Here is a 15,229-nt window from a genome sequence, read left to right as displayed (position 1 = left end):
AGTCAAACCAGTAGAAACCAACAGGTACCTGTAGATAGTCTACTGGTTTGAAGAGGGTTGTAGAAGTGTGAAGTTATACCAGTAGAAACCGACAGAAACCAGTAGATTCCACTGGCTTGAAATGGGTGTCAAAATATTAAGTCAAACCAGTGGTAACCAGTACAAACCAGTCAATCTCCTATACATGGAAAAACAAATAAGTCAAACCAGTAGAAACCAGCAGGTACCTGTAGATAGTCTACTGGTTTGAAGAGGGTCGTAGAAGTGTGAAGTTATACCAGTAGAAACCGACAGAAACCAGTAGTTTCCACTGGCTTGAAATGGGGTGTCAAAATATTAAGTCAAACCAGTGGTAACCAGTACAAACCAGTCAATCTCCTATACATGGAAAATCAATAACCAGTAGAAACCAACAGGTACTGTAGATAGTCTACTGGTAAGAAGAGGATTAGTAGAAGTGTGAAGTTATACCAGTAGAAAGTGACAGAAACCAGTAGATTCCACTAGCTTAAAATGGGGTGTCGAAATATCATGTCAAACCAGTGGTAACCAGTACAAACCAGTCATCTCCTATACATGTAAAAACAAACAAGTCAAACCAGTAGAAACCAACAGGTACCTGTACATAGTCTACTGGTTTGAAGAGGGTTGTAGAAGTGTGGAGTTATACCAGTAGAAACCGACAGAAACCAGTAGATTCCACTGGCTTGAAATGGGATGTAAAAATATCAAGTCAAACCAGCGGAAACCAACGAGTACCTGTTGAGTCTACTGGTTTGAAGAGGGTTGAAAACTTGTGAAGTAATACTAGTAGAAACCGACAGAAATCAGTAGATTCTACTGGTTTAAAATGGGGTGTCAAAATACTTCTAACAAGTCAAACCAGTAGAAACCAACCGAGTGCCTGCAGAAACCAATAGAAACCGGTGGATTCTACTGGAAGTTGTCAAACAACAGAACGTCGTTACAATGAACAACTTTTACGGAAAATTTTGTTAATTTTGTTATCATGTGGATATTAACAATTGCAAAAAAAAAAAAATATAAGTCATATATTTTGAAATAAAATTATACTTATGTAATTGTTATAACCTAATTGTCTTTAAACTCGTTATGCTCATCAATAAATCCCTGGGTCTCAAACGGCAACATGACGTCATACTACCGCGCAGCTAGCCGTTATGCAAACGAGCTACTTTTGGCGGGCAGCGCAATCCGCCGTCCGCTCCCCAGCCCTGCGCTGGCTGGCTGGCCGGCCGGCCGCCACCGCATTCATATTTGAGCTGTACGTCGGTACTGCGCTGTCGTACACACATCAACGCACCCATCGCAATCTGTTCAACTCTGTCATCCAGCAGCCAATTATACCGAGAAAACTCCACTTACGATTGCATTTGTGTTTCGGAATGAGAATCTTCAATGAGCTCAGGAATCTAAGGTTTAGTTAGCGGTAAACATTGACGTTTTATTTCATTTGAGAGTGACTTTGATGTCGAGTTTGCTTCCAGGCCGTATTCAACCATAGCTGATCATACTAGGTGACGATCGGAATCGAAGCCGTACGTTTGAACGCTACGTTTTTTTTCGGTGTACTAGTACGCCCTACGGTATGTTTCAGAAATGTCGTACACCATACTACATGTATGTTCAAACGATTTGAAATGTGCAAGCTAGTGACATCGTGAAAATTGACGAAACAATCCACTGTGAATCCAAACTGTATCTGGTACTACCGTTGTGGTGGTGGTACGTGTCGGAGACTGACAATGCCCGATAATGGACTGTGAGACACTGGAACAGCTACAGCCACCAGTACGCAGTAGGTTCACTGATATGCATAGCCATGCTGTACTCGTCTGCAGTGCAAGTGTATGAGGAACCCGACTGAGACAAACCGAGCACCAGTGTTGGCCAGTTAGTGAGTGTTTTGCCTTAGACCTCTTGTTAGCCTAGATTTAAAGTATTATTAACGCTAACTACAAAGTTGGATTTAAGTTAGCTCTTTATCACTCAATATCAGTTTGTGTGCCATGATGGAAACATTCTGTTTGCCACATTAGACACCAACAAAATAGTGATGATTTGAGAATACATGTACATTCAGTTTTTCTCATCTAACCGAAACATTGTTTGCCACATTAGACACCAACAAAATAGTGATGATTTGAGAATACATGTACAGCTATGTATTTAACTTGTAGATTTATGTTGAATCGTATTTTGGACATGCAGTGAGCAAAGTTGTAGAAAAAAATGCCAAGCTTTGCTTTCATGTGTGTGTGTAAATTGTATGACAAATCTGTGACCATTTAAGCGTACAAAAAGCCAGTATATTATAATAACAACAGTTCGTAGGGAACACCGCTTGCTAGTGAATCACCAAGTAAAATACAGGCTATACAGTATGTACCGGTTACCCGGTACATTGTAAGTGAGAGAAATGGAATTGCCAGAAACACTGTCTACCCTGTGCTAGTGATTTATCAATCGGTGGGGGCGGGTTTGTGCATTGAGCAGAATATGTGAAGTTAACTATAACACGCCCTTGACAGAGTCAGGCGTGGAAACGTAACATATGTTGTACATTAATCATACATGTATGTATAAAGAGTTCAAACTGAAACACTAGTTGACCATAATGATATGATTGTTGAATGTTGATCTCCAATGAAGAAGAAAAATGTGCTGATTTTTTAAACAAATGTTCTCAATTTGGCAAGATTTACGTACAACGTGTAGTACAATATATCACTTTAACATCAAACATTGAAAATTGATTGATTACTCAAAGTTCTCTTTCCGTTTGTTTTATCTTTAAGTATTAGGAGACGATGAAGACTAGAGGAAGCCAGCTAAGATCGACTTGCGGAGCTCCGCTATGCCACGTACCTGGTATTTTGACTGCCACGAGTGGGCCCTACATCTTCCCTTGCCTTCTTCAGAGAATGATGACCTCACTGAGAGTTTGGGCCTTCAGCATTTTGAAATCGTCATACAAGCACCAGATGGGCCCAACCAGGGAGGCCTGGCCAAATATTTGCTCTTACAAAAAGTGTATGTTGTCAGCTTGTCATTTCAGGAAAATTTCAAGATATTTTCACACTAGTGAAAGAATTATGTGAGCGAAAGAAATGTAAAACTGAGAGAACCATCATATTCAGCCAGACTCATCATCATCAGTGCAGAGATTTGTTAGCGACAATGTACTTTAAAGATTGACTGGAGGAAAAGGAGTGTCACTATGTCCTGTGTTATTCCATCACTGGTGACAGCTTAAATGAGGAAATACTTGAACAGTACCGTAATGTACAATGTACAAGTTTAGTACATACATGTATGTCAGAACCAGATGACTGGGCTTGGGTGATCTTCTGTGCTACAGTGTATCTCTACATTCATGATGGGTACAAGTATAAACTGCAAGAAAGTCAGCATATACTTAGTTCATGTACAGTATTTTATCATTTTGCACAAGAGAGTTGCTGTGCTGGTCAAGGAGGGGAAGATTCCTGCGCTGTACTGATGGCAAAGGATTAGGTGAGGACTAATTTAGACAATAACACAGTATAGCTGTACTTGCTATCGGATAAAAAGACTAACGGGTGTGAGCTTGAAGTGCAAAACCTGCCGCGTCCATGCTGTGTTGTTTGTGCTCTAAGTTGTGTAATTGAATCATGCAACGGTGTACATTGTATTTTTTCTTTTTTATTTTAAATGGTCAAATGGGTAATGTTCAGTTTGATGCATTTTCTTTCTTTTTTTTTAAATTAAATTAGTGTAACCTTGCAACTTGCAGACCTGCCAGTTTGCAAATGATAATGATTTTATCAGGTCCCAGGTGAAGACTCTTGACTTATTGTGAAAAATCTATGACTACTATTAGACATTAAACCTCACAGATTGTGCATACCACTTTCCAGCTGACAGAACAAGGACCTATTATAGAAAGAAACTAGCCCAACCAAATACTGTGTGCAGCAAAGGGACAGGGCTGTGTATAATTACAATATAGTAAGAAAGGTGATATGCACTCAAACAGGTAATTACAGGTGAATCGTGGTATTTAGGTCCTTGACATAATGAGGTTCTCTTATGTTTTTGAAAGGCTGTTAACTAACATAAAATGAGCTGCCAAGCATGCGTGAGCATTTTGGTAATTGAAATCTATTCTGTAAACTTACATTCAGATGTGACTATGAATTTGTTTATTTGTTTATTTTCCTCTTTTTTTTTTTTTACTCATTGCCTCTTACCTACAATATCCAATCCCATTTTGGTGCCGCTTTTTTTAACTCTATCTATGATCGATGCTGTTAGTGTTATCTGTGTATGTACCGTAGATGTATGTACCTGGATGATGCCAGCAAGACAGCATGGTTTATTTTACATACATAATTATGAATATCTATTCTTTGCCAACCACCAATGCTGTATTTTGTTTTGTCAAGTGAAGTTTTGTTTGTCATGCCATCAGTTTAATATCTTTATTATTAAGTTTGTTTGTGTACGTATGAGTTTTGCATCCTTTCAGATGAACATTTTCTATGATTAGGGTAATCATCTTTAAGTTATCGCTTTAACAAACAAATGGGGCATATGGAAAGTGCTCAATGACAGGAATGTACATTGTAAACCTTGTATTTTTGATGTAATACAAATTTACATGTTTTTTTTTTTTTTCAAATACCTGTCGAGGCCTTATTTGTCTTTCAAAAACAAAAATTCCTGTCACATAATCAGTTGAACGAATTTGTTAACTGAAATAAAAATTCTTTGGCTTGGCAAAACAACATGGTGAAAAAAAAAAGTAATCTGAATAATGAATACTTTGAAATGTAATGTACTCATGTAATATGATTATCATCCATTGACCTGTAATAAAATTTCCTCAACTTAAGACTTATTTACTCCAGACTTACAGTGTGTGATAGAAGTCTCATGTTTTGATTAATGTATGCATACAAATGCAGTGTGAATTTGTGTGGCATGTGTTGTGTACATGTATGCATTCTTAATTTTGAACATTCAGGTATGTCTCATTCAGTCGAAAATTGGTTAGTACTGTACATTAGTTGATGTCTGGTGGCACCATTACAAATAGGTTTTTTGTTTGTTTGTTTGTTTTTGCTGATTTGAAGAAGAATTTGTACTACTAGTGCACATCCATTATATTGGACATGGTTCTATGGAAACTTTTTTGCAATGTATCAAAAAAGTAAAAAATCAGGTCCTTAAATTACCTGTATTTACAACTGTACTACATTTACAATGTTCTTTCTTGCATTGTTGAGCTGTAACAACATTTTAATGTAACAAAAAGAAAACTGTCGGTCCTGAAGATGTCATTATAATGGGAGTCACTTGAAGTGCAAGTTCTTCTTCCAAATGCATTGGTACATGCTGTTACTGGTTCAGTAGGAATTTCTTCTGGTTTCTACTGGGGCCAGTACAACATCTACTGGTATTCTGTTGGTTTCTTCTGGTTTCAGTAAGGAATCTACTGGCATTCTTCTGGTTCCAGTAGAAATTCCTACTGGTTTCTACTGGTTCCAGTAAGAAATCCTGCTGGTTTCTACTGGTTCCAGTAAGAAATCCTGCTGGTTTCTACTGGTTCCAGAAGAAATCCTGCTGGTTTCTACTGGTTCCAGTAAGAAATCCTGTTGGTTTCTACTGGTTCCAGTAGGAAATCATGCTGGTTTCTACTGGTTCCAGTAAGAAATTCAGCTGGTTTCTACTGGTTCCAGAAAGAAATCCTGCTGGTTTCTACTGGTTCCAGTAAGAAATCCTGCTGGTTTCTACTGGTTCCAGTAAGAAATCCTGCTGGTTTCTACTGGTTCCAGTAAGAAATCCTGCTGGTTTCTACTGGTTTTCTACTGGTTTTGTTAAGATTTCTACTGGTTTTGTTGAGATTTCTACTGGTTCCAGTAAGAAATCCTGCTGGTTTCTACTGGTTTTGTTGAGATTTCTACTGGTTTTGTTGAGATTTCTACTGGTTCCAGTAAAAAAATCCTGCTGGTTTCTACTGGTTTTCTACTGGTTTTGTTAAGATTTCTACTGGTTTTGTTGAGATTTCTACTGGTTTTGTTGAGATTTCTACTGGTTCCAGTAAAAAAATCCTGCTGGTTTCTACTGGTTTTCTACTGGTTTTGTTAAGATTTCTACTGGTTTTGTTGAGATTTCTACTGGTTTCATTGAGAGTTTTCATTGGTCTTCACTGGATTCTACTGGTTTAAATCAAGCATTTCTACTGGTTTCTACTGGTTCCAATAAGAATTCTTACTGGTCTGCTACTGGTTCCAGTACAAATTTCCTACTGGTTTTCTACTGGTTTTATTTCACTTTCCATATTGAAACCAGTAGAAAATCGGTCTCCACTGAACCCGTACAAACCAGTAGAATTCTACTGGTTTTAGCTCTACTGGTTTCTATGGGAATTTCGACCTGGGTAGGCAACAATACTCCTCAAAACAGTAATGAAAGGTTTTATATCCCAAAGTACAATATTGTACCTTGAAAGGTTCAGGGAAGAAAATTTTTTGGTTATAGGAAGAGAGTCACACAATATTTCTTTTAATCACACAACACCCCCACCCCCACCTTGATATTTATTGATTTCATTCAGATCATGCATGGATTAATTAATCCATTCTGGGTATAACATGAACAAAAACAATACAAAATACAATTAAGAAACAAACACACACACATACACCCACAAATGGAAAGTGAGATGTCATTCAAGAATAATGCTGTGCATTTGGTAATGATATGCACACAGAATGTCAATGTAGTATTTCTTTGCCAAGCCGCTAAGCAGTTTTCCTGCTCGTATACTAAACCCCCCCCCCCCCCCCTGAAATTGTCTGTTAGCTGCTGACGAGAATGAAGTCCATATCGTCGTCGCTGGGGTGACATGACCTCGTATCTCAAAAATGTCAATTTTTTTTTTTTTAGCTTAATGGTCAAATAATGGGTCAAGTGATGTCTTGGCCAAATCCCAACTGTCTTACTCCAAAAATGAAGCCACCATGACATGTCAAAGGAAAGGCTTTCCCATTCACTGTAGTGCTTTGGCCGCCATGTTTTTTAGCTCTCCTGAACATTTGACATTTTTGAGTTACGAGGTTTTGTCACCCCAGCGACGATATGAGCTGTGAATAAATACCTATCACCAAAATTGAGTTTTACACTTGTTTGAAACCAAGAGGATTTAAGCAAATGGATCATATATCACCACTTTTCAATAAAGTCTATAAACCTCTAGAAATGGACGAACTACCAAGTCTGTCCAAGATGACATTGCCTTTGTATTGCTTTGCTGATATATATCATGTTCTTTGCCGCAGATGTAATCTTTTACCTTTCTTGCACTTTGTCATCGAGTTTGGTGATCTATAATTTGTACTATCAGTTCTTCTTTTTGTTGCCAATTACAACAAATTTGGAATCTGGCTTTTGGCATGCTATGCATGCAAGTACTACCAAAATCACGCCTCTTGAATGCCATACCCTTTAGATGATTACTCCAGAGGGTAGTCGTGCCTTGAGGACAATTACCTCTAGGACATTATTTATCTAGGAAAAACTAGCCAAGGAAAAATCTGTCCTCTCCATTCCTGTCAATGGACGTATCTGATGGAAATTAAAGGGAGGGGAAGGTGTCATATGCTGACAGGATGTCTTTCAGGAAAGATTTGATGTCCGAGAGGATGATTATTCATTCAAGGATATTTCATTACACTAATTAGAGCCAATCACAATGTCTTTGGTTTCTTTTGCATCATTGGTGTGACAAACATTTGGCTCTGCTTTTGAGAGAAGTAATTTGAGCAGTGGACATCATTAGGATCTGAAATCTTGGCCAGTTTTGTGAATGACATACCCCATCAGAGCTATCTGGAGCAGTCTCTAGTGTACTGATGGGTATGAAACTTTAGGATGCATCAGTTGCACAGATACCATAATCAATGTTACCATGTAAAGACCTTGTACAGTTTGTATCTCTAAGATGAAAAAATACCCCTCTTTTAATATTTTAAAGATTCTCTAAATAATGACTAATGTGATTTTTTTATCCTGCTATTTTTTACTTTCAGATTATGAGATCACAGAACCAATACAAGTTGATGCCTCAGGAGAGCTTTTATCACATCATTTAAAACCTGTGAGGAGGAAAAGAAGTGTCCAAGATGGGATGGAAAAGGACATCCAAAGTGGCACAAACTATAGCGACAGGACTGGTAACCATAGCGACAGCAACAGAGTACATGTAAAATTTAACGCTTTCGGTCAGGAATTTTTGATGGAGCTGTCGCTGAATGACGAGCTCACGGCCCCGGGATTTTCGATTCACCGCCGCAAAAATGGGATCACCTCGATGGAGGAGTACATTCCGGAGATTCATAATTGTCACTATCATGGACTGCTTCGTTCCCACGTTGCATCTTCCGTAGCTGTCAGCCTGTGCCAGGGCATGGTAAGTTTACTTTTGAAATTCAATAAACGTGTATCTTTTAAATGTAAATACCTGCATGTATATGTGCATGTAAATATGTATGTATGTATGTATGTATGTATGTAAGGTATGTATGTGTAGGACTTGGGTCTAGGGCAATTACCCCCTGGGCAATTACCCCGCACCCTTCCCCTGGCCCTAATCCTAATCCTAATCCTGAACCTAACCCTAACCCTAACCCAAACTCCTAACCCTAAACCTAACCCTAATCCTAATCTTTACTATAACCTTACCACCAACCAGTATTTAGCCGGGGGGTAATTGCCCTCTGGGGGTAATTGCCCGGATACGGTAGGACTTATGTACTTATTGATGCATATATGTATTGTGATATGGAAAGTGGTTTGTGTTTTGAATTTACTGGATTTTCCAGGTCAGATTCGACTCCATTCTCGTCAGTGGGTGTTTTTTGTCTGTTTGTGTGTGTGCTTGCATGGAATCAAGGCTGTTAGAAGTACTAGTGTGTTTATTTAAAGAACACCTCATTGTCTGACAAGTTTCCAGTCTGTTTTGGTGTCAGTCATTTGGGGAAGGTGCACTGTCTTGATAATGATTTGGTCCAGTTAAGGATAACTTCCCGTTCCCTTTGGTGACACACAGAATCAAAAATAGTAAATGTGAACATGGAGTGGCTTGAGTGGAGTTTAATGAGTGTGAAAAGCATTGTGCATATGTATGTATGCAGTAGGAAGATCATGTTTTCCATGCCACAAGGTCTGGTCAAGCTGTAGGTCTACTCTTTTTTCTTGAGCAATACAGCACTATAGAAATATATTTGACACACTCTGCTTTTAGAAAGACTTGGTAAAACTCGTCAGAATCTCACTCCTGTTTTGTGTGCCTTTTGCACTGGTCGTAAGATATAAGATGGCATCCCATTGGAGTTGTAAATTCACAAGCAAAAAAGAAGGAATATAAGGAAAAAAAAGAATGATTTGAACTCATTATATACTTACTCATTTCAATATGTACACATTGTTTGAATAACATGACTGGCACACATTACTGGTAGAAGTTTCAGGGTATATAATAATGTAAATGATTGGTTGAGGTATATTTACTGTGTGAGAGAGAGAAACCTTTCCAGCCTCAAATTCTGAAAACATCCACGTTTGGAATGATCCCATGTGAGTCTTGATGGAGAGATTGTTGATAACTGTATGTCCAAGTCAAACCACATGTTGATTTTGTCAATTAGCTGTCATCTTCTGACCCGCTGTGTGATGATGACAGGATGGGGATCACGAAACCATGGCGATGGCTGCCCGCCCGTCTCTGGTTGCAGGCAGACCAGCAAAGGGTCAAGCGCGTAGATGCCTGGCAAAACTCTGCCCCTGAGGCGGGCAGCCGAAAAGCAAATTGTATTCCCTTGGAAGGGCACCGCCGATCGGCTCGCGGCTCGTGTGATCTGGGGCGGTGGACATCGGATTATCCCCCGATTTCTATTCCCCGAGTTTGTTCAGGCAACATGCCATGTTTAGAATCCAAGTTTGTGCAAGTCTGATATCAGACGGCCGACCCACGAGGGACATTTTTTTGATGTGTGAAGTGCCGATATTTTTATTTGCGAACAGCGCAGTTTGCATGTGTTGGTTAAGCTGTAGTGCTAATATAGACATTACCTATAAACTGATACAAATAGCTCCTTTTTTCCTTCAAAAAAGGGGGGTGGGGAGGGTGGAAAAAAGGACTTTGTACACACCAACTATAGAAGAAAACAAGGGTGTCATGATGGTGAGATAAAATTGCAGGTGTTTGGACAATCCTAACATTTTAATGGTTCTATCACATTATCACTCGTTGGGACATACTACTGATACACCTACACTGTAGGTTTTCTCAAATGGTGTCTGATGAAAATTTGGTATAGGCAATGGATTTTGAAGTGACATACCTTATTCAAGAAAATGAGATATGATAAAAGATTATTTTTTAATCAAACCATTTACAGACAGTGTCAAACTGCTTGATATTTGTTGAACTTTGAAAAAAAATAGACATAGTTGAGTGTGGCATATATGTATCATTGGGCATGAAAGTAACATACTGTATTTCTGAGCACTAATACAGGCATCTCTTTTACTTTGTCTTCTTGCATGCAAGGATAATAACATTTAGTAGCACTATCATTAACAAGATTTTGGTCTAGGAGGAAGTCATGATCAAAATGTAAAGCCATGATAACAGGACTCTAAGCTTCAAACTGAGCAGTACATGTTCTAGACAATATTGGTTTATTCATGTCTTAAAACTGTTCGTACATTACTGCACAATTTTGAAGCTTTTTTTCACTGGGCTGTATTTCAGTACAAGCTCTTCAAAGGTTAAACTCTGGGACCTTCCTCAGTTGGTCTGTGGTGTGTCATCTCGAATTAAGTCATCCAGCCTACCCAAATCCCTCTCTTACAGATACATCAAGGAGTTTAATCCCATCAATGATTTTTCATTTCCGGCAAGTGAGTGCATTGCATTCTATGTGATTGGAGGAAATAGAGCTGCTCGGTCTACTTCCTTGGAGAGCAGTGGAGGTGTGGTGATGTGGAAAAAAACAATTGTCAGAATTCATAGTTATGTTTTCCCTCTAATGATTTATTTTGTCACTGATGACACTTGTTATAAAATACACTTTCACGTTTTCCATGTGACTTTTTTTTTTGTGCATAATGGCAGATCCAACATGCAGATAGTGATGTTATGAAATGATATTCAAGACAACTTTCAGTAAGCGATTAGAATGAAAGGTGTTACCATAGTAATATCAATTATTGTTATGATACTTGCGGTAAATTTCAAATGTGCTCCATTATAGAGGACATAGATTTTCTACAGATTACCTTTTCTTTTCTTCGTTTTTTTGCTTAAGGACTTCACAAGGTTTTGAAGTTTTACATAACTGAATAGGACAACCCTGCAGTATAGAATAAATAAAACAAAATAGATAAATGAATAAATGAATAAATGAATAAATGAATGAATGAAGTGAACAACCTGCAATGCCAAGTGTCATAAAAACATTACAGCTATAAACATCATAATCATGCTTACTAGCATCTACAATCTACAGATAATCTTGAAAGCTTGTCAAATCTAAACTTCTCTGAAAAACTTCATTTTTGTGTAATAATTGCTACCATACATGCATTTCCTCCCAGGAACTTCTGGTCCATGCTGAGATTCAGAAGGGTTGTTACTGTTGTAATGCTCATTAAAGAACAAGTTCCTCTTGTTGCACCCAACTTTGTAAAGTTCCTGCGGGTGACAAAGAAGACAACAAAGTTTGTGTGGTCCGTATTTGTTGGACAAAGCCTCTCTCAGGTAAGACTCAAGAGGAGCAAAAAAAAAAAAAAAAATGAAGTATTCAATCCCATGCATGTTTTTGAGATGCAGCTCCTGTTGATTTACCTATTCAGCCTAGTATTTGCTCAACATCTTATATCACAGCACCACCCCATGCCATTGGTGCGGGTTCAGCTCTTTGGTGAGGATGGACGGATAAGGGGTAAAAAGGCTCCCAACAAAAGAGAAATGAATGAGAGAAAACCCAGGGGCTGAAACCAAGGAGTTTGAAGCTCCTTGCTGAAACAGACACAACTGTGAAGAGAGTGAGAGAATAACAACCTTTAGCACAAAAAAGGTGGAAAATGAAGCCTTAATTGCAGCTAAAACTGCTCAAGCTTGTCTGTCGCAAAAATTTTTGCACCATGGACTTCAGGAAGGCAGTTTATCTATTGTTTCCTGGCATCCCCCGGCTCTGATATAATACATCCAGTGGCAGTGAACTGCCCTCACTCCGAAGTGCTATTTTGGAAAAGGGTGCAAAATAGCCCCTGTTGAATGGTATTTTTAAACACGCATCATGGCAACTTTCCAAGTCATTTCCGTTTCATAAATATCAGAGGAATATGAGCAAACAAGTAATTTTGTAGTTTGGATTGTTCCAGTCGGAGGTCAGAGAGGGCCCAGCCAAGATTGAGTTCAGAGTCAAATTATTCAAATTTTTCACATTACCACAAGCATGGACTTCCACAGAAAACTACCAACTTTCTTGAATTCACAATTCAGTTGAAGGAAATTTAACTTGGACTCAGAAAAAAATGCCAGTATTTATGAATAACCATTGCTGACTGTGAAGGAAATATAAAGCTTCTAACAAGAAATAAACCTAAAATTTAATCTTGACTTTATGACACATGAAATGATCACAGCTATTTGTTGAAATCCCGAACTTTTAGCCCTACTTTTGAGATGTTATCTATTCTATGTATACGTTCAGGTATAACACAAGAGAGCTACAGAATGTTAGAATGTGTGCTTGTGTGTATACATCATGCATATATACACACACACAGTTGTTTATGTTTGTTTGTTTGTATGTTTATAATGCATTTTTGTACATGGTATGTACATCTAGGACATGTAGAGGCAACATAATAAACAGATAAATAATTGGTTGCTATATTAATAGTAGCGGTGAAGAAGATATACTACAATGAAGTATATATTTGATATATCTTAGGATTGCACATCAGAAAGTTATGGTGGAGGTGGTAATATATGCATTTTCCTATCAACCTCATACAAAGAGAGACAGAACCCGCGTGTGCATGATTGATGTATGATCTAAAAAGTCTAAAAGAGTTATCCAAAAGAAAGTGCTACCGTGGCATTTTTAGGCAAACAGTAAACCATTCCTTCGTGCCTCGCATTTCTCGGACCCTCATGTGAATGCGCATCTGAGAAGTGACAAGAGTGAGGTTGTTCACCCCCTCCACTGAGTCCACAATGGCATGAATGGCCAGGTCTTGATGCCTGTTGTAGCTCCGGAGTTTGACAAGAACCTCATGGAGTCTTGGGGACTTGTGGAAGTGTGGTGTATAGCATCGATCAATGAACATGTAATTAGTAACTTCTTGAGAAATATTTGGTTTGTATATCTTGGACAGACACATTGTTGGTGTCCGCACTGTTTGATTGTGTGTCTGTCAATTAGGAATGAGATGTGGTGAAAGGGAATGTGTTTTCTCAGCCCTTCGAGTGTCTCTAAATTGATGCTGAAAGATACGCTCCACATGTCGGGCTCTGTCAACATGGCTTGTTGCCATAGAAATGCAGGCTTTTATCCACCTGTCACAACCGTTGCTTAACAATCTCTTAGTCTATTCATTGTCACTTTCCGGGCTCCATGTGGAGCCATCTTTGTGCCAGGTTTAGCGAGTTCTGGGGATTAGGAGCAGGTTGGGGATAAGGTAGGGTTACATGGGGTTTCAGTTATTATATAGACAGCAAATTCATGAATATTCATAGAACCCTCTATGGAAGCCCAGAGTTTCATAGTTCCTCTCCTTACAAGTAACTATCCTCACATACCATTATGCTGGTTGTTCTGTTGTAATGGCACTGAATTTTGCACACAATGAGCAGGCCGTACCGATACACACAAAATCTTATCTGTAGCACAGGGCTTTAAAAGAGCTCATGTATTTTCATAATGCAGGATGGATAATGGGTCCAAGATACTAAAATTAACATTTGTAGGACTTCTGTTCTGGTTTGTTTAGCAAGAGCCAATTTGTCTGAAAAAAACCCAACAAAAACATGAATATGCTCAGAGATGATGGCAATTCCAGTGACGAGTGTATTTGTGATTGTACATCCTAGGTCAAAGTTTTGTGTTGAAGGTATTGCAGTCATGTCAGTGAGTTAGACATGATTTGTTCATTTCGGATGCTGTTTGGTGACCTTCAGTTAAAAAAACACACAAACAAACAACTAATGCATATCATGGGGTAATCATCCTATTAATTACCTTTGATTGTTTGCTCTCCAACAAGTATCTCTAATCATTGCAGAGGAAGAAAGAAAGCTAAGGTTAGAAAAGTAATGGGTCGTATCAAATTACTGTGTTTATGGACAAACATCAAGGAAAAAGACCAACATCTGGTTTCAGTTAGTCTGCATATTGATTTATTTTCCCCTCCTTCTCTTTTCTGTGACATAGCTGTATTTTAGATTATATTGACCCTCACATCCTGTAATGAGTACGTAATTAGGCTCATATACCTGACCACTGTGGTACATATGATAGAAATCCATGGGAGGCAGGGCCACACCGATACTGGACACAAGGTCTTAATTTGTTTTATATCGCTTTTGCGAGTTGGGGAGTATAGCAGGGAAGTATGAAGAAAAAAACGCAAATAAAAGTTCCATGAGAATTTCGAGATCTTGGGAAATGTAAATGAGAGAGAAACTGTATCATATCAGAGATTACAATCGATAGTGAAACATCTGTGGGGTTCTTTATTTGTATTTCAGGGCATATCATTCTGCCTGTGGAATATTTGAGAGAGAAAATGTATTACCATTTTCTTCCCATAGGCAACAAATGTTTGATCAAATCCATCTATTATGAATTTGCAAGTTTGTCTACATACTAGCATAAAGGTAAAAAAAAATCATAAGTTGAAGAGATTGTTTACAGATTAAATAGTAGTTGATGCTTTTCAGTTGGCCCTGTATTCAATTTCTTATCAAAACTTCAAACTTCAATATTTTTCACTGTGGATTAATCAGAGAAATCTTTTCCTTCTGGTTCTGTTGATTTCTTTCAATCATGTTTCCGTTCGTTTATTTTCCATTAGGTGTCTGTATAAACTGCCCCTCCCAGCATTCCAGCAAAATATATCCAGGTTTTATGGTGGTAAATACCAAGAG

General features: G+C 38.3%; 1 protein-coding gene across 1 annotated transcript in view; it reads left to right on the top strand.

Annotated features, from left to right (window-relative positions):
- The window catches only part of LOC139725214 (A disintegrin and metalloproteinase with thrombospondin motifs 18-like), a 196,946-nt gene that overhangs the window by 31,841 nt on the left and 149,876 nt on the right, over positions 1 to 15,229 (top strand). The window contains 1 exon segment of the mRNA XM_071636304.1: positions 8,097 to 8,476. Coding sequence (XP_071492405.1) covers positions 8,195 to 8,476 — 282 coding nt within the window. The 5' untranslated portion in view covers positions 8,097 to 8,194.

This window comes from Diadema antillarum, unplaced genomic scaffold, assembly GCF_040938485.1.
Source record: "Diadema antillarum isolate AM-2024a unplaced genomic scaffold, OU_Dant_1.0 seq00000024_RagTag, whole genome shotgun sequence".
Classification (NCBI taxonomy): Eukaryota; Metazoa; Echinodermata; class Echinoidea; order Diadematoida; family Diadematidae; genus Diadema; species Diadema antillarum.
Note: the sequence above shows the minus strand (reverse complement) of the source record. Positions and strands in the feature narration are given on the sequence as shown.